The 20,204-nt window shown below is 43.8% G+C and overlaps 1 protein-coding gene across 2 annotated transcripts in view; it reads left to right on the top strand.

Annotated features, from left to right (window-relative positions):
* The window catches only part of RNF13 (ring finger protein 13), a 229,919-nt gene that overhangs the window by 133,994 nt on the left and 75,721 nt on the right, over window positions 1-20,204 (top strand). For both annotated transcript variants that reach the window (XM_078668038.1, XM_078668039.1), the window contains exon 6: window positions 9,768-9,858. In XM_078668038.1, the coding sequence (XP_078524164.1) occupies window positions 9,768-9,858 (91 nt within the window). The remainder of the gene's footprint in view (window positions 1-9,767; window positions 9,859-20,204) is intronic.

A 20,204-nucleotide genomic window follows, 5' to 3' on the forward strand; every position in this document is an offset into this window, starting at 1 on the left:
ATCTGATGTGCGATGGCACAGCTCCTACCTTTATTCCAAATCAAGGGGCTGGATTACCTGCTAGGTCCCTCCTATGGGTGGGACCCAGGAAGGGGGTGGTTACACCCCTTTCCCTTTGTCCAGTTTCACGCCAGAGCTGGGGCTGGAGTGCCCCAGAACCGGTTTGACTGGATTTTGCATGGGACACCTTGTGTGCCCCAGGCAGTGTCTAGTTTCTTTCAACCCTCCCTGCTCCAATCCACTATCTCCTGTCTGGGGTGGTGTAGCACCTCCCTGTGACAGGAAACTCTTTGTCCAAGCCTCCCCTGCCAGGTTTCGGTCAGCAGCAGGAGGCCAGACTTGTGTTGGGGCAGCAGCATCCATTTTGTGATGCTGAGGCTCTGGTTAGGATTAACCACGTTTTAAGTAAAGTAGCATGTCTTTTCCCTCTAGAAAGGTGGAATGCTACCCCCCTCGCCAGAACTGGCGAGGGGGTAGTATTCCAAAGTGTATGACACCTTACACGACATGTTTTGATAAAGCCAAACCAAAGTTAGCAATAACCGGGAGGATTATAATGCACTTAAGAGTATATGGTATGGCAATACCCTGGAACAGCTATAAGGCAATGGTTCCGAAAACTGCAGACAGGCTCAGCTCATGCTAGAGCACCATCTCACATAAAACCACGCACTCTGCCTCCAGGATTGTTAAGGCCTGCCATAGGAGTAACTTATAGGTATATATGTGTCCAGATATAGGTTTAGACATAGGTATACTATATCTAAGCAAGGGGTGATTACACCACCTTGCCCCAGCTGAGTGATCAGCCAGCTGTGTCGATTTAAATGGCCAGCCAGGGGTGGCAAAAGATATGCTGCAGTCCCTGGTAGGCCTTGGATGCACCTATGGCCTGGGTACCTATAGTACACTGTACAGGGGCTGATAAGGTGTCCAGTACCAAATTGGTGTTGTACCTAAAGGACATGTCTGTGAATTTAGAGAGAGAACAGCAGGCTGTGGGTCTGATTAGCAGGCCCACAGCCACATTAAGTCGAAAACCAGTGAATCAAAAAGCAAAAATTAGGTGACCGTAGGAAAGCAGACCCTACTCTCCTACATAACCCCCTCCCCCAAACGCAGGGACATTAAACTTAACCTTGACTAGATAAGTCTTCATTTTCTAAGTGGAAGTACCTGGAGAGACCATCTGCATTTCCATGGTCAGTCCCTGGTCTGTGCTCCACTGTAAAGTCCATCCCCTGTAGGGAAATGGACCACCTGAGTAGTTTGGGATTTTTACCCTTGATCTGATTAAGCCACAAGAGGGGCTTATTGTCTGTCTGAATTAGGAAGTGAGTGCCAAACAAGTATGGTCTCAACTTCTTCAGGGCCAGAGCCACAGCAAAGGCCTCCCTCTCAATGGCTGACCAACGTTTCTCTCTAGGGGTCAGCCTTCTGCTAATAAAAGCAATGGGCTGGTCTTGACCATCTACATTAAGTTGTGAAAGCACAGCTCCCACTCCAACTCAGAAGCATCTGTTTGGACAATGAACTCTTTGGAGTAGTCAGGACTCTTCAGGATAGGTGCAGAGCACATGGCCTTCTTCAGGTCATCAGATGCCTTTTGACAGCTAACTGTCCACTGAACCTTTTTGGGCATCTTCTTGGATGTCAGATCATTCAATGGTGTCACAAGGAACACATAGTTCTTTACAAATTTCCTGTAATACCCAGTCAGGCCCAAGAAGGCTCTGACTTGTGTCTGGGTAGTTGGAGGAGCCCAGTCCTGTATGGCCTGGATCTTGCTCTCCAATGGTTGAACCTGACCCCCACCTACTAGGTGGCCCAGGTACACAACCTTGCTCTGCCCTATCTGGCACTTGGTAGCCTTGATAGTCAGGCCTGCCTTTTGCAGGGCCTCCATAACTTTCTTCAGGTGGATCAGGTGATCCTCCCAGGTGGAGCTGAAGACAGCAATATCATCTAGATACGCTGCACAAAAGTCATCCAACCCAGCACGGCCTTGATTCACCAAACTTTGGAAAGTGACAGGTGCATTCTTCAAACCAAAGGGCATCACCACAAACTGATAATGTCCACTGGGGGTAGAGAATGCTGTTTTGGCCTTAGACTCCTCAGCTAACCTGATTTGCCAATAGCCAGCTGTGAGATCAAATGTGCTCAGAAATTTGGCAAAGCCAATTTATCTATGAGGGCATCCGCCCTTGGATTAGGATGAGCATCTGTCCTAGTGACAGCATTGAGACCTCTATAGTCCACACAAAATCTAATTTCTCTCTTTCCATCTTTGGTATGAGGTTTTGGCACAAGGACTACTGGGCTGGCCCAGGGGCTCTGTGATGGCTCAATAACTCCAAGTTCAAGCATTTTTTGTACCTCAGCATTTATACAATCCCTGACATGGTCAGGTTGCCTGTAGATTTTACTCTTCACAGGCAGACTGTCACCAGTGTCCACCTCATGGGTGCACCAGTTAGTTTGACTGGGTGTAAGAGAAAGCATATGTCTATGAGCCTGCAACACTTGTCTGCAGTCCATTTGCTGCTGGTCAGAGAGGCTGCCTGCCAAGGCTACTCCATCCACTGAACCATCATCAGGGTTTTGGGATAACAGGTCTGGGAGAGGATCACTCTCTTCCTCCTGGTCCCCATCTGTAGCCATGAGTAAACCCATGTCTGCCCTGTCCACATATGGTTTCAATCTGTTTACATGGTGCACCCTGTGGGGGCTCCTAGGGGTGCCAAGGTCCACCAAGTAGGTGACCTCCCCCTTTTTCTCAAGTATGGTGTGGGGTCCAGACCATTTGTCTTGAAGAGCTGCTGGGGGCACTGGCTCCAACACCCACACCTTCTGCTCTGGCTGGCACCTAGTCAGAACAGCCTTTTGGTCATGCCAAGCTTTTTGTAATTCTTGGCTGGCCTCCAGGTTTTTGGTTGCTCTCTCCATGTACTCAGCCATCCTGGAGCGGAGACCAAGTACATAGTCCACACTATCAAGTTTAGGCTTTTTGAGAGGTAACTCCCATCCTACCTTCACAAGACACAATGGACCCCTCACAGGGTAGCCAAACAAAAGTTCAAAAGGGCTGTAGCCAACCCCCTTCTGTGGGACCTCTCTGTAAGCAAAGAGCAGGCAGGGTAAAAGGATGTCCCATCTTCGCCTAAGCTTTTCAGGTAACCCTTTTATCATTCCCTTTAGGGTCTTGTTGAACCTTTCAACAAGTCCATTGCACTGTGGATGGTAGGGTGTGGTAAACTTATAGTTTACTCCACACTCTTTCCACATTGCTTTTAAGTATCCAGACATGAAGTTGGTACCTCTGTCTGAAAGGACCTCCTTTGGAAAGCCCACTCTGGAGAAAACTCCAAGTAGGGCCCTTGCCACAACAGGAGCTGTTGTGGTCCTCAGGGGAATTGCCTCTGGGTACCTGGTGGCATGATCCACTACCACCAGGATAAATCTGTGCCCAGATGCTGTTGGGGGGTCCATTGGTCCTACGATGTCTATCCCAACTCTCTCAAAGGGCACCCCCACCACAGGTAGAGGTATAAGGGGGGCCTTTGTGGTGCCACCTGATTTGCCACTGGCATGGCAGGTGTCACAGGAGCGACAAAACTCCTTGGTGTTCTCTGACATGTGAGGCCAGTGAAAGTGTGGGACAAGTCTTTCCCAAGTCTTAATCTGGCCTAAGTGTCCTGCTAAAGGAACATCATGGGCCAAGGTGAGAAGGAAGCCCCTAAATTGCAGAGGTATAACCAACCTCCTGGTAGCACCAGGCTTGGGGTCTCTAGCCTCTGAATAAAGGAGCCCATCATCCCAATACACTCTATGGGTACCTTGAGCATTCCCAGCAGCCTCAACAGCAGCTTGCTGTCTGAGGGGTTCAAGAGAAGGGCAAGTTAACTGAGCCTGCCCCAGATCTGCCCTTGAGGGTCCCACTGCCCCTAGGAACTCAACCTGATCAGGTTCAAGCTCTTCTAGGACAGTCTCCTCTTGGATCACAGAATCACCCTCCTGAGAGGGCTGATCCTCAACCTGGGGCAAGTGGGAAGGCACTGCCTTTACCCTCTTGCTCTTTCTCTTGAGTTGTGGTTGGTCTAGTGTTTCAAGATCCACCACAGGTTCAGGTAGGCACTTCTTGGCCTGGGGCCTGTTACAGCAAGGACATGTGCTGAAATACCTAGCATCTCTGCATGAGTCCTATACTCCACTTCTGACCATAAGGAACTCTCTAGATCATTGCCCAAAAGACAGTTAACTGGGAGGTCTGCACTCACAACAACTTTCTTGAGGCCAGTTACCCCTCCCCAGGAGAATTTAACAGCCACACTATGTGTAGTAGTGGCATTGCTAGCATTGGTCACTAGGTAGTTCTCACCTAGTACAATTTGTCCAGGGTCCACAAAGTTAGGTGTCACCATAGTGACACTGGCACATGTGTCCCTGTAGGTCTGAGCCAGTTTCTCATTGATTAAAGGCGTCTGCCTATACTTGCCCAAAGTATTGGGACTCATAGTAGTGGACACAGCCATGTCCACATCATAGAGCAGAACTGCCTGAGTAGGGATTCTGACTATGCCAGACTCCATCTCAGTACCCAGGGTTAACCCCACTATAGCCTTGGGTTGTGTACCACCACTGCTGACTGTTCTAGGGGGTGCAGGTGCCTTAGGGGCTGCAGTGGTAGGGACTGGATTTTTCTTAGTGCACTCACTACCCCAGTGAGAAACTGATTTACAGTTATTGCACCAAGGTTTCTTTGGGCCATCATTCTTCTTCTTCTTGTTTCCATTCTGGGAACCACCCTCCTTATTAGAATTATTTTGGGGGCCTGAAGAAGACTTCTGGTCTTTTTCTTTCTTATCTCCACCCTTCTGGTCTGCCTTATTTTGATCACCTCCATGGTTCTGGGGTTTCTGCTTAACCCTTGTTCTGACCCATTTGTCTGCCTTCTTTCCCAATTCTTGGGGAGAGGTCAGATCTGAGTCAATAAGGTGTTGATGCAACAACTGGTTCTGGTAAATATTAAGGATCTGTTCTCTCATTATTAGATTGTACAATCCTGTATAGTCTGAAACTTTACTTCCCAGCAACCAACCCTCCAGAGCCTTAGTGGCACAATCAACAAAGTCAGTTCAGTCCTGAGTCTGAGCTTTTTGGGTATCTCTGAACAACAACCTGTATTGCTCAGTGGTTAGGCCAAACCCATCAATAAGACCACTCTTCAGGACAGTGTAGTTTTTAGCATCCTCAGGTCTAACAGTGAGGAGCTTATCTCTCCCTTTCTCAGAAAAGGAGTACCATAAGATTGCTGCCCACTGTTCTTGAGGAACCTGCTGTACCATGCGGGCTCTCTCCAGAGCAGTCATCCATTTGTGGATGTCATCCCCTTCCTTGTAGGGGGGCACACTCTTTGTCAGGTTTCTATTGTCATAGGACCTGTCTTTCTCTTTAGGAATAATGCTGCCACCAGTGAAATCTAATCCACTCAATTTTTGTTCTCTTGCCAAAGCAAGTTTAGCTTGGGCCAGGGCTATCTCTTCCCTCTCTCTGGAGTCTGACAGCCCTCATTCTAGCCCTATGCTCTCTTCTCTGAGGGGTAGTCATTCCCTTTTCAGAGGCCCTTGAGGCACTAGAAAGGTTAGATTCCCTGGAAGGGGATCTCTCTCTTCTATTGCCAGGGTATATTCTGCTATTGGGTCTGGGGAGGTGGTCTCCCTCTCCATTCCCATGTAGGTTCAAGTTAGCTTGGCTAAGCCTTCCAACTGGGACCTGGCTATCCTCTTGATCCTGATCTGACTCTGAATCACTTGATTCTGACTCCACATCTATCCTTGGAGTGATGGGATCAGTGTCTGGGGGGTTTACCTCATCTCCTGGATTCCCTTTGGGATCTGCACTAGCTTTCTCAAAATCATCTTTTTCTAAGATTGCTATTAGGAGTGAGATTGTAGGGTTGTGACCCTTTTTCAGCCCCCTTGAGTTGCACAAGCCACTCAAGTCCTTGAAGCTGAGATTTGCATATCTGGAAGGTGCCTTGGTCAGGTCACCTATCACAGGTAGAGAACTGGAAGTTTCACCTGTGCCAGACATAGCTCTAGTGAGGTGTGAGTGATGCACTTACCTACACTAAGTGTTTTCCTACTGTACCTTGCTAGTCAGTTGTAGTCAGGGTGTGCTACTCCCTTTAATCTACAACTACTAAGTTCAGTAGAACTTAAGTATGTTAACTTTGTTTATATGTACCTATAGTACTCAATGTGATCTTTCAAATGATATAAAGATTGCAATGGTAAAACAACAGCAAGCTCAAATCCCCACCGCTGCACACCAATGTGAGAAGTTGGCCTGATGTATGATGTCTCCAATTCTGGGGGCACCTTGTATCAGTCCAAACAATCCCTTATGGTGGTGGTTGTAAGTCAACCTTGTAGACGAGCTATCCTATGGGTAGCATAGACCTAAGCAGTCTCAGGCTTAACTCAAGAGGGCATGTGAAGCCAGCTGTTTTACCATATGCAAACCTGTAATATCAAATGAAAGGACACCACACAAGTTATATATTATAAAAATATATGTATTTATTACTAGAATAATCCTCTGTACTCTTTAGGAGTGCAGCGGCACAAGCGTTTAAACAAAAGCACAGTTAAACATACACAAGTTGCACAATTATGGATAGGGCCGGTGGCCACTCAAACCATATATTAAAAAAGAGGTATAAGTATCACTTTAAGAACAGTGGTAAGGCCTAGGGCCTTGGGAATCGCTGGGACTACACTGGACTAACAGCAGTTAGGACAGGAGTAGCCCACGGGATTCGGGTGCAGAGCTAAAAGCACACGCATGCACCAATGCAAAGTCAATGGTGCGTAAAAGTTAGAAAGTTACTGTTTTGGAAGTCTTCCGACTGGAATAGATTTACCACACTTTAGACTAAGACACTACAGGAGCACCGGTGTTAGATCGTTACCTCACCCACAGGAAGCGGGTGCATAGGTGCCAAAGTGTGTAGGTTTTCGTCGTGGATATCTATGGAGCCTTGAGATGAAAATGCTGCAGGCGGCCAGGAGAGAAGAGTCCGGTTGGATCCAAGGGTGGATCGAAGATGTAGAGTACCTGAAAGCAGAGGGGACAGAGTCTGGGTCACTCAGCAGTGACCAGGATGGAACCAGGAAGTAACCAGGCAATGTCGGGCGCAATCAGGTGGTTGACGGGAAGCTTGTCTCCGCTGCCACGTGGACTCTGGGGCGTCGAGGGCGTCCAGGAGTGGATCACGAGCTGTCCCATTAAGGCTCTCGCGGTCGGCGGTGTCGACTTCCGGATCGGAGTCAGCAGGTCTTGGCAATGGAACCCACGCAGGATTTGAAGATCGCTTCTTACTTGGACCAGCAAGGTCAGATAGATTGCTCCTTTTCAGGGGAGCGAGGGCCAGTTTGGAGCAACCAGACTAGCAGTGTAAATTCGAAGGTTCGTCGGTATTGGGGCCACTAGCCAACGGGCAAGTGACCGGACCAACGCGTCGAGCAGGAAAATGCAAAAGGGCCCCACGCAGCACTCGATGAGTGTGGAGGGGAGATCTTCAGTGCAAAAGCTGCTCGGGGCTGGGGCTTCTCAAACCCCAATGCACAGCTTCGAGGGAGCCTCGAGAACTGCACGGTCAGCACTTCGTAGTTTTTCCAAGATGGCCAGCTCCACGCTTTACGTCACCTCCACGGGTCTCAGATTCGCTGGGACTGTGGATCGGGCTGCTAGAAGTCAGGGAAGCTGGGTCTTGTCGATCTCTGTCGCTCGAGTTCGGGCGGGAACTGCAACAAAGCAAACCGTTGGGCGCTGGATGGTGCCTGTTTGCACAGGGTGGTCACTCCTTGACCACAAGGGAGATTCTTCAGTCTTCCACGTCGAGTGGGATGTCGAAGGGTCCAGAGTTCGGTATCAAAGTTTCAGTCAGGATAATCTGATGTGCGTTGTCACAGCTCCTACCTTTATTCCAAATCAAGGGGCTGGATTACCTGCTAGGTCCCTCCTATGGGTGGGACCCAGGAAGGGGGTGGTTACACCTCTTTCCCTTTGTCCAGTTTCGCGCCAGAGCTGGGGCTGGAGTGCCCCAGAACCGGTTTGACTGGATTTTGCATGGGACACCTTGTGTGCCCCAGGCAGTGTCTAGTTTCTTTCAACCCTCCCTGCTCCAATCCACTATCTCCTGTCTGGAGTGGTGTAGCACCTCCCTGTGACAGGAAACTCTTTGTCCAAGCCTCCCCTGCCAGGTTTCTGTCAGCAGCAGGAGGCTAGACTTGTGTCGGGGCAGCAGCATCCATTTTGTGATGCTGAAGCTCTGGTTAGGATTAACCGCGTTTTAAGTAAAGTAGCATGTCTTTTCCCTCTAGAAGGGTGGAATGCTACCCCGTCGCCAGAACTGGCGAGGGGGTAGTATTCCAAAGTGTATGACACCTTACACAACATGTTTTGATAAAGCCAAACCAAAGTTAGCAATAACCGCGAGGATTATAATGCACTTAAGAGTATATGGTATGGCAATACCCTGGAACAGCTATAAGGAAATGGTTCCGAAAGCTTCAGACAGGCTCAGCTCATGCTAGAGCACCATCTCACATAAAACCACGCACTCTGCCTCCAGGATTGTTAAGGCCTGCCATAGAAGTGACTTATAGGTATATATGTGTCCAGATATAGGTTTAGACATAGGTATATTTTATCTAAGCAAGGGGTGATTACACCACCTTGCCCCAGCTGAGTGATCAGCCAGCTGTGTCGATTTAAATGGCCAGCCAGGGGTGGTAAACGATATGCTGCAGTCCCTGGTAGGCCTTGGATGCACCTATGCCCTGGGTACCTATAGTACACTGTACAGGGGCTGATAAGGTGTCCAGTACCAAATTGGTGTTGTACCTAAAGTACATGTCTGTGAATTTAGCGAGAGAACAGCAGGCTGTGGGTCTGATTAGCAGGCCCACAGCCATATTAAGTCGAAAACCAGTGAAGCAAAAAGCAAAAATTGGGGTGACCATAGGAAAGCAGACCCTACTCTCCTACATTCATCAAGACCCTGTCCACACCAAACAAGTGTTGGCAAAGTCAATAGATCTTACTGCGCTCAAGCTATTGGCTTTGTTAATGTGAATGTATTTTCGCCATGTTGTCTAGCAACACACACTGTTGTTCAGCACTGCCGAAATTTACTGAAATAAGTGCTATGATGCAGCCAGCGTAGGCCACTTCATAGCACATTTTTGTGTTAGGAGGGGCCGAACAGTAACCTCAACTAGTAGGGGTGGGCAAAGAGACTGCGTTGGCTCACCATCCTGTAATTCTTGGCTTTCAGTAACTTTCAGCCACGCTGAACTGCATATGTGCTGCTAGACAACATGGCTAAAAGACATTCACATTGACTCAACTCATAGCTCGGGCATTGCCAAAACCTATTGGCTTTGCCAGTGCTTGTCCTTTCTTGCACTACTCACTTGCACATCTTTTAATCGATCTGAATCACCATGAAATTCTACTTTGATTTGCTTAGCTTGAAACAATAGATCAGGCCAACAGGCTGTGAAATCTGTTTGCAGCCAAAATCTAAAAAACTTGGTTTAAAATAACCGACATGAACAATTTCTTCCTACTTTGATTAAGGTAATTCACAGTTATAAAAATGAGTGGAGTCAAAATATAATATTTTAATAAAGAACAAATTATTTATCTACTGATTGTCATTTTCTTTTTATTTTCAAATCCCTCATTCTTGGCAGTTGAATTAATAAAGAAGATTGAAATCCCTTCCGTATTTATTGGTGAGGCGTCCGCCAATTCCCTGAAAGACGAATTCACCTTTGAGAGAGGGTTTGTATCTGCCTCTATATTATTTATTTTGCTAAACCATACTCGGACATTAAATTAATTTGAACATTTGGGCCTAATATTTTGTTCATGTCATAATACTTGTGAATATGTTTAGTAACAGGTTTGCAACATTTCATAAGTAGATAGCTTACTTGAAGTACATTTGTAATTATTATTCTTTGCTATTCAATTGAATGTGTTATTATATACCACCACTTTTATTCAATTAGGTAATGGAAAGTAATAGAATTTGCTTTGAAAGTGGCAATCCCCTCATTTCCTGCACTTTGAAAGCACCCCTTCTGCCAGGTTGAAATCTCTAATAAAAGAATAGATAAGAAATGCATATTTATGGTTCAGTTACAAGAAATATCTAGACTGCTGCCTGCTTTGTAAAAAAAATGGTATCTTTTATGTTTGGCTCCAGTATTCCTCTATTTCCCCTACCATCCAGATGTACGGCTTGAAATGATCTTTCACTTGCCCCTGATAAACAACATTTGTACAAAACATATGGCATTTGAACGTTGGTACAGAAACTTAGGAAGATCAAAGTGTTTGTTTAGAGTTTACCAATAGGTGTCGCACTGACAGGTTGGTTAGAATAAGAATGGTAAATAGCTTGCCATATAAGACTTTGGGGGATTCATGATAAATGATAAGAAAGTTGACCTTTGAACATAACAAGACTACCACAGTCATTGTATATAAACTAGAGCTGCAGCTTATTAAGTATTTAATTTCCTTTCATGGTTCATTTTCTGCAGTTCCTGAACACTAACATTTTTTGCCTCTTGGGTGGATAGTCCTTTTGTTGAAAAAAACCATTATGGGTTGCCTTAGACATATTTCTGATAATTTCATTTTAATTTCTGCCGTTTGATTTGCAAGCTATACTTTTCTTCTGAATAATGGGGAGTCACAGTTTAAGATTTGCCTTGATCTAATTATATCGAAAATGGCATGATCTGTGCTGTTGTACTTTTCTTGTTAACTACTTTATATGTTATATTATGTTACATCGATTTATAGCACGCATGGCTGCCCTAGAAATGGTGTCCCATCGCGCCTGAAGCTGAACATGATTCAGAAAAGGGGGTGGTGATGAACAGAGTGTCTGAATTAAGCAGACCACTCTTACCCAGTCCAAAGATCAGGGCTTGATCCATCACCGTTATTTAGCTCACTGCCCCATCCCAGCTCAGAACCTGGCTATATGCAAATTAGTCTGTCCCTGGCCCAGTGCATCATGGGAACAGGGCAGACCAAACTACCAAGCCAATTCTTCACCAGAAAGGAGACAAGCTTCCGGGGACCGGTTTCTGGCATTACAGCCGTCGTCGGCCCGGCTTGCTTGAATCCTGATGGAAGCTGAACATAGCAAACATTACAACTAAAATTAAAACTGCCAAGTCTTAAGCTGCTTCGTAAAGCTAAAATGATTCGACATGTCCCTTAAATGTCTTCAGCTGCTTCGTAAAGCTAAAATGATTCGACATGTCCCTTAAATGATTGGGTAGCTTACTCCAAAGATTAGGTGCCAAAACATGGAAAGAAAGCCCTTTCTCTATGTCTGGCCAGCCGTGAGCGTGGAATCACTGCCAGATTGAGGTCTGCTGATCTTAACCTGGTAGGGTGGGAAGATTGAAGCAGAGAAAACAAGCTTGGCGCACCCATTTAGCTAAAGACTCGATGAGCCACACATAATGCCTTAAATTGAATACACTTCTCCAGGGGGAGCTAATACAGAGTGCCGAGCTACTGCAACACTAAATGAGTTCTTGGCATCTGTCATAGCAGCTTGCTGGCGCATTCTGAATGATCTGCAACCTCTTTTTAACATACCCAGTGTAGCCCAGATATAGAATGTTGCAGTAGTCTAGGTATGAAATAATTAAGGCCTGTTTAATCATCTTGTTAACTGATTGAGAGAATAAACCTAAGATTTTCTTAGGGCTTCTTAACCAAAACAACTAAATATCAGGGCTGTGATTTTTGGCTCAAAGGTCCGCTTATCCGCTCAGAATTCCAAGTTTTTTACTACTGATTTGGGCTCAGGAGGCTTACCCAACATGTTAGGCCATCAATGTGGACCCCATTCCAGAGAGTGTTTGCCCATGTAAGAATTTCGGTTTTATTGGCATTTAACTTATAATAGTTTGAATTTAGCCATTATGCCGCTTCTGACATACGGTTCTCAAGTATGGTAGGCCCCCTCTCCTCTAAGGATGGCAATGATAGAATCAGCTGGGTGTCATCAGCATATGATACTTAGGACATCCAAGAGGATTCTAAATTTCTGCTAGTGGCCTTACGTTAACGTGAAGAAGTGCAGGGATTAAAGCAAAGTCTCGAGGAACCGTAAACTTCAGTTGACGCTTAGTGGCGGCAAATGAAACAGATACCTGAAAGGAGCAATCCTTAAGAAAATAAGTGAGCCAAGCCAGCACCTTACTCTGTATCTTGGTCTCATTCAGTCTGCCTAAGACCACCTTATGGAATATGGTAATAAAAGCCCCCTATCCACCAACTAATGAAGCTCCTTGGTCACTTTGAGACACGCTGTCTTGGTGCTATGAGCAGGCCTAAAGCCATTCAGGGAAGTATGTAACAGTTGATATTCTTCCAATACTTCATCAATTGTTTATTCACATGTTTCTCTACAATTTTTGTCAGAAACGGCCAAATGGAGATTGGCTGATAATTTTCAGGCAGGGCATGATCTAGGTTTTTTTTTTAAAAGAAAGGAATAACTTTAGCTTGTTTCCAAGCGTGTGGCACCTCTGTAGCTGGGATGGGGGGTTATTTAACAGACTGAGGATTGTTGTTTAAAGAATAGAACCTGTCCTTTTTAAAATGTCCAGCCTTGTTGGATCATTAGGGGCTCCAGCTTTTACCTTAGATATAAAGGTTTGCAGCCCATTTAAGTCCAATGGCTTAAATTCTTCTAGACAGGTACTTGGTATGATATCCAATTCTGATTGAATAGCCTGCAGTGGTCCAAGCCATCGTGTTTTCCTTGAACAAATTGGAGTAAATCCTTAATTGTTTTAACAAAGTAATCTGCAACCAGATTATATTTGTCATTTGATGCATCAATCGGGAGAGTTATCCACTGTCTTTATTAGACTCTGCACAATCCCATAAATCTCTTTGACTGGATTCTGAATAATTTATACATAAAACTTACAACACTGACCAGGTTGAGTAGTGATTTAAACGTAAAGGAGTCCAATATTGTAGATATTTTGGTAGTAGGAATGAAAGATGTATTTCCTTATCATGCACTTGAAAGTACTGAATTGCAAGTACCGTCTTGGTCTTAGAAAGGATTTGCATCTAAGAACATTTTCTATGAAAATGTGTGTGTGTATATATATATATATATATATCAGTAAAATGTATTTATTGCCTGCTTTGATTCAATAAAAAGTATTCTTGTTTAGAAATGACATTACATTTCATAAAGCCCTCAAATACCAATTGGCGTCAAGGCACTATGAGCCATGTAAACAATCTAAAGGCTGGGGAATAGAAGCATTCGGATGAAAATAAGATCAGTCTGTAGAGAGAATAGTCCTGTTTTAAAGCCTTTATAAAGGGAAGATGATTTTCCATAGCACTTAGATAATGAGGACGAGAATGCCACAGTTTGGCCGTGGCTACAGAGTATCTTCCTCACCTTATGAATTTGAGGAATGACCATTAGTTTATTCTTAATAAAGCGTAGCGGTCTTGCTGGTGGTACCACTGAAATTCATAGGGTACTGAGCTATTTAATGCCTTGTGTGCAATACACAAGGCTTTTAAGAGGACTCCCTTACTAATGGTCAACCATTAGAGCCTGACCAAGTCAGTAGCCACCGACTGATGCCTGGGTAGGTCTGAGATGAGCCTTGCTGCTGCTTTCTTTGCAGTTTGCAGTTTCTTGATGGAGAACTTGTTGATATTCAGGTACAAGGTATTACAATAATCAGTCCTAGACAGAATTAGTTTGACGACTACTGTTTTGTGGAATGGAGGGAAAGTCTTTCTGCAGTATTCTGACCAACTTAAAACTGAAGGATGGTGTTTTGTTAACATGCGAATCAAAGGCGAGTGGATCCTTCACTATGACCAAGATTGTTAGCAGCTTTTACTGGTAAAGGCAGATTTCCCAGTCTTTCGACAATCAATTTCTGTTCCAAATAGAAGATTGACTTCCAATGATTATCACCTCTGTCTTCTCAATGTTCAGTTTAAGACCATTTTCCTCATCCAGGTGAAAATTGCTTCCATACAATTGTTAAAATTGATGCCCGTAGCCGATCCATCCTCTGACATAGATACAATGATCTGTGTTTCAGCAGTTTAGGAGAAGAACTGAAGACCAAATGATCAAATAAGTTTGGCTAATAGGGAAAAGTAAAGATTGAATAGTGTGGGACTTAATGAGGAGCCCTGAGGGACACCACAAGGATGAGAAAAGGGTTTGGATTTGAGCTTACCAATATTCACTAACTGAGTCCTGCCTGTTAGGAAGGATCTCAGCATATTTAGGGCTGTGCTCTTAAATCCGACCTTAGCTAGGCGAGATGTAAGGATTACTGAGAAGACCGTATTAAAAGCCGCAGACCGGATCAGTCCCACAGCCTGACCCACATTTTCACCACATTTATGTTATCACCACTGAGATCAGTTGATTTCTGTACTATGTCCACCACAGAACCCAAACCTTGAAGAGTCTATAGCTCATAGTCCTCAATAAGTACCATCACTTGTCTGTTAAGATGTTTTTCCAGAATTTTAGCCAGCGTTGAAAGGAAGGATATGGGCTGGTAGTTTTTCAGTTCTTTCGGTTCTAAACTAGGTATCTTTAGGAGCGGTCTAACCACTGACTCTTTCCATAGTTTTGGAAAGCACCCATTTGCAATAGATTGATTGATAATGGATGTTAGTGGCCCAGCAATGGTTTGAGCAGCAATATGAAAGATTTTTGGTGGACAGGCTCAAACGAGGATCCTGATTTGAAATTTTCGAGAGTATGTATAGTTTCTTCCTTTGTTATAGGTTGGATACAAGAGAAGGAGAGTTGACGTCCCCTAGATTCGTCCCCTAGATGCTATAGCATCTCGTGCAGTCAGGCCCTACTAAGGTCATGAGAGTGCTCCTGATCTTTGTTTACCATAAATTCATTATGGATGGTAAGGATTTGTGACTGAAAGAACAAGGCTACATCATCACAGAAAGTCGGTTTGCCTTCTGGGTGCTTCGGAGTGTTAAAATGAGGACAAGGTAGTTATGATTTTTAATAACTCCCTAGAAGAGTTGAGAGTATTGGAGATTTTCTCAGTGCAGAGTTTAGACTTCTCCTTGAAGACAGTCTGTTTATACTCTCTAATCAGGGCTCTATTTTTACTTTTTTCCTGCTGGTCGTAACCGCTGCGCCAAATCCCTTCTTGTCTACAACAGGTTTGCCTCAATGCTTTAAGACTGTTCGAGAACCAAGGTGCAGAAGGTGAATCCCTACGGCAGTCTCTAGTCTTAAAAGGAGCTACTTCGTCCAAGACGATGCTAAGCCATCCTGAAAAAATAATCTGCATATTGATCATGAAATGATCCTTCTAGGAGCACTGTTATCAATCAGAGAGCAACATAATGAAAAACATGTTTAGAGTGCAGATCAGTCTCTACAAGCCAATTTACTGAAAGATAGATTTTATCTGATCCATACAACAATAATATGTGGGTGTCAGTAAAGAAGCTTAGAGAAAATACCTGTACAATTTCATCTAGTAATGAAGACATTGTAGGTTAAATATAGCAAAAGGAATTCTGTAGAAGTATCTAGACCGAAGCAAATGAACTCACTACCAAGAAGTGTAGCAAGTGATGCACAAAAGTCATTTTTATGTTGTATGTATTATTAATGTACAGTTAACTCCTACCTCTAGAGGTAGCTTGTTGGTGCATCAAAGGTACATGATGAGTGTGCAGGTAGATAAAGGGGGCAACAATGGAAACAGTATTCAAAAATGTCAGAACACAGTACCCACTGGAGCTTTGCTTAATACACATAACTGAATGCTGCTGGTAGGCAGCAGTTCATACAGTACCAAAAGAAGTAATTGTATGTGAATGTTGCTCATTTGTAATTGTAGAAAGAAGCACCCAAACAAAAAATTTGAATAACTACTGTTCATTAGACTAATCAAACACACAAAAGGTTGCTTGTGTTCTAGTCCAGGGAGGACCTGGCCTGGCAGTTCGGGCTGAACTGTTCCAACAGATGCTGGATCAAGCACAATCCCACATGGGGTGCATGTGGGGGAGTTTTAGCTGCTATGGGATAACTTATGGCAACATGAGTCTACCTAATTGTTGTTTGGATGAAGAAGAGAGACCGATTTACAGAAAGAAGCACTGAAACTCAGTAAGCAGTTTGTTTTATTTTTACTTGGGTACTAGGAAAGTGTGAAACAAGCCATTAGAAGTAGTAAAGCAATGTTCACAGCAAAAAGGGTTACACAGATGACTTATGATAAATTGACCAACTAATATGTTTTCAAGAGTTAATTCAAATCATTTCTAGATTTCTAGAACAATTTTTAGGCTTGTGGATGACTAAATACTAGTAATCACACTTTAAAATGTTGCTAGGTCAAATAGATATGTATCTAGCGACAAGGGCTGCCGAAAATGCAGGAAGAGCACTGTGTTCCGTTCTTCCTATATTTGAGAAATGAAGACACATGGTTTAAAATACAGTGAGAAGCCTTTACAGAATTTGGGTCTTTAAAGTAAGAAGGCTGTTTCAGAACAGTCTATTTTTTGACTCTCCTCAATTCCAGTAGAAAGATTGTTAGTTGCTCTCTGGCCACTGGAGATCACTAGCCTTTTGGGGATGAAATTTTCACAGCTGACATTCAAGGCTCTTACATTTTCAACTGATAGCGTGTTGTGATGTCACTGATTGTAGGCACTTAGGATGGGGGCAAGTCAGCCAAGCTTTCTGTAAGCAGCAGTGATCATGCCGTTCAAGCTGTAAGAGTGGAATATTGTTGACCATCTAGCAAGGCGTTTCCTGTGCTGCAACAGGAGAGCACTAAGGCTTGTACGGTGGAGCAGAACCTGGTACAGAGGAAAGGTGTATCTTCCAGAAAAGAGTGAACTGGTACCAGGTAGTTGTTCTTTGTTGCCCACATTTACCTTAAAGGAAAATTCTCAGTGGAACAAAGAGATATAGCCCAGCTAGTAGGTTTGGTATAGATTGCATCATGATCAATACATTTGGCAAGCTGGATTTTAATCTGAAATGGAATACTGACGTCCAAGATTGCAAGAGGATGAGGCAGCCTCTCGAGCACAGTGGATGTCCTGCATCAGTGACACCTTGAGATAGAGCTATGTATCAGGTGGATCAACCCATCCTCCTCCAACATAGCCCTGAGAAGTCTCACATTTTACACCCAAACGTCAAAATAAAGGGAATTTATATCACTGAAATAATGTGTTAAAGAATTCCAAATGTTTTTATGGGGCTGAGTTTTTGTGCTTCCAGCGGTTACTGTGCATTCCTAATTCATACCACTTAGCCTTCCTTCTTTCTGAGAATAAACTAGAATCTAAGTTACAGAGGACAAAAATCAATTAAATTGACCCTGGCAGTCTCCTCCACTATATGTTTGTTCAGCCTTCACTTCGGTTTGTTAACAGATACTTGAGTATCTCTATCAGTTTGTTCGTGGTTTTAAATTTGGGATAACTTACTAAAAAACCTAAAATTGTCACCTCTTTCCCAATTGCCTCACTAAAAACTACAAGAAACTTTCAGGACTGTTCTGAGGTTGGCACAGGCTGCTGTAGTGAGGTGTCAGCATTCTTGTGTCTTCTTGGTAACTCAAGGGTATTCTCTCATATCTTCTTTACACACCAATGTCTGCAAAAATCTCTATTGAACTTTGGTTCACCATTACCATCTGCCTTTATATATCCGTTCTTTTTTCCAGATTTATTTTATATCTTTCTTAAACATGGAGTTCTCATCCCTTGTCCCTTACAGCCTCCTTTGATTTGCACAGTGATGGGCTCTGAAATGGTTATATCACGCATCACATTACTTTGACTCCAATTAATCTCATTTTAATATCTTGTTTACTAAACGTTTTCTAAACCCTCCTAGAGTATACACTTGTCCCTAAACCTTATGAAAAGACCTGATTTATAAAGCTGGGACTGTTATTCTGTTCTTCCCAAGTAGATCCTGCATGATATTTTTTCTTCTTGATGAAACTTGTGTACAAAAGCATAATCGATTGGCTAAATGCTAGTGCATTATTTCAACACGTATCACAGGTTGTGTTTTTCCTAATCCGACTACTTCTTCCTAATTCTGAACTGTAACTAGAAATGGCATACTCTATATACATCATGCAAGTCAACAAACGTATCTCATCAGCTCTTTTGTTATCAGCATGTAGTTCATTTTGTCTTATATTTTTAACTTTTCAAGGTATTGTATTTGGGTATAGTGTTATTTTTTTTACTACGTTCATTATAGTATGTTAACCTTATTATTTGCAAAAGTGAACAAAAATAATTTCAGAACAAAGGGTGATAATCTACACCTGATCATGATAGGCCAATTTATTCATTGTATTCTGTGCCAATAACTGCAGTGGGATAAGAAAGATCCCTTGTAGGGTAACCCATATATAGTGATACCTTTAATCCAGGATATGGAGAGAGTGGTAAAATCCATCAGTGCCTCCTTTGTGGGGCCTTACTTCAAAGTCTAATGAAGCTCTGTACACAGTTCCCAGGTTTTTTGTTGAAGAGTCCTATCCTTTAAATGGAATCCCTAGTATGTTTGATCTTATTGTGTGGTGAGAGGTAATCTAATACATGCCCCCGTAAAGGAATTCAGCTTCATAAAGAGTTAAAACATTTACCCCAGGTCTTGTGGCTCATGTATCTCATAGGATGATTGAATTGTAGATTCAGTGATTTCATGTGACAAAGGATATTGTAGAAGTTCCACACAGGCCTTTAGTGCTGTCTCAAAGTACATTTTCCCTGTCAAGTAGCTTGGTCCAAGAAATATTAACTTTGAGAAATTGGGTTACTGGCTGAGGGGGGTGAAACACTTACTCGAACAGCAACCACAGTCTTTGTCGGAGTGATGCACAAGCAAACCCCAGCCTAACCTGTGCTCAACCTTCTTGTAGCTTGGCACATAGCAGTCTGACTTAACTTAGAGGCAATGTTTAAAATATTTATGCAGCACTTCAAAAAATAATGAAGTGAAAAACACAATACAAGGAGAATCCCTCACCAATTTAGAAAAATAGAGTACATTTTCACAAATAAACCAAGGCCAAAACAACAAAAATCCAATCCATAGAACCGGAGCTAGGCTGTTTTAAAGATTTCCGCAAATGTAGCTCTAAAACGCACAAAGCATCAACTGTGGATATTGGGTTGTGCCAGACCGGGACAAAGTCACCAGTTCAGGCCGACTGCCGTGCAGTGCAGGATGGCAACAGGGTCCCAGTTAGACCCACTGAACAAGAGTACCTTTAACACTGGTTGCAGAGCCTTAAGAGGCCACGCGTTGAGGATGTATCGTGCTGCTGTGGTGATGGCTCGGTTCCGAGGCGCTGCGATGCAGTGTCCTGCATTATTGATGTTTCAGTTCTGAAGAGCTGCTATGCGAGTGCCTGCATGGGTGAAACTTCACAGTATGGCAGTTTCAATGCAGGGTGTGAAGTCGATGCGAAGTCCTTGAGCTGGGAAAATTCTTGCAGCAGAGGTGATGCACCGGTTCTGCTCTGGATTGCGCCATGCAGCAGAGGAGCCATGTCGGTTTTGCTGGATCCACAGATGAGCTGGCAGAGCTCCTTAAGGCCCACTTCCAAGGGTCCAGACCTGGGGTGGAACCACTTGGCAGGGTATTCAAGTGCAAGTAGGGCTATGCCCAGCCCGCCTGTCCTGCTAGTGATGGCCCATCCAGACACACCTAAGCTCTCTATTGTGTGTGGCCGCCTAGGAGGATTGCACAAAGCCTAGCTGTCCCCTAAACCCAGTCAAGTGGCCCAGAGACAGGCTACAGGCACTAAATGGCTAAGGAAGGAAAAGGCCAACTTCTAAAAAGTGCCATTTTCAAAAATTAAATTTAAAATCCAACTTTACCTTGAGAGGGGATTTTTAATTACAATTCAAAAGACACCAAACATGAACTAGATAACTTTCCACCATTGGAAATTATCATTTTTCATTGTAATTAGGTACCTCCAATGTTATCCTATGGGAGAACTAGGCCTTGCAGTAGTGAAAAACGAAGTTAAAGGTTATTCATTACCAAGACG

Source organism: Lissotriton helveticus, chromosome 11, assembly GCF_964261635.1.
Source record: "Lissotriton helveticus chromosome 11, aLisHel1.1, whole genome shotgun sequence".
NCBI lineage: Eukaryota > Metazoa > Chordata > Amphibia > Caudata > Salamandridae > Lissotriton > Lissotriton helveticus.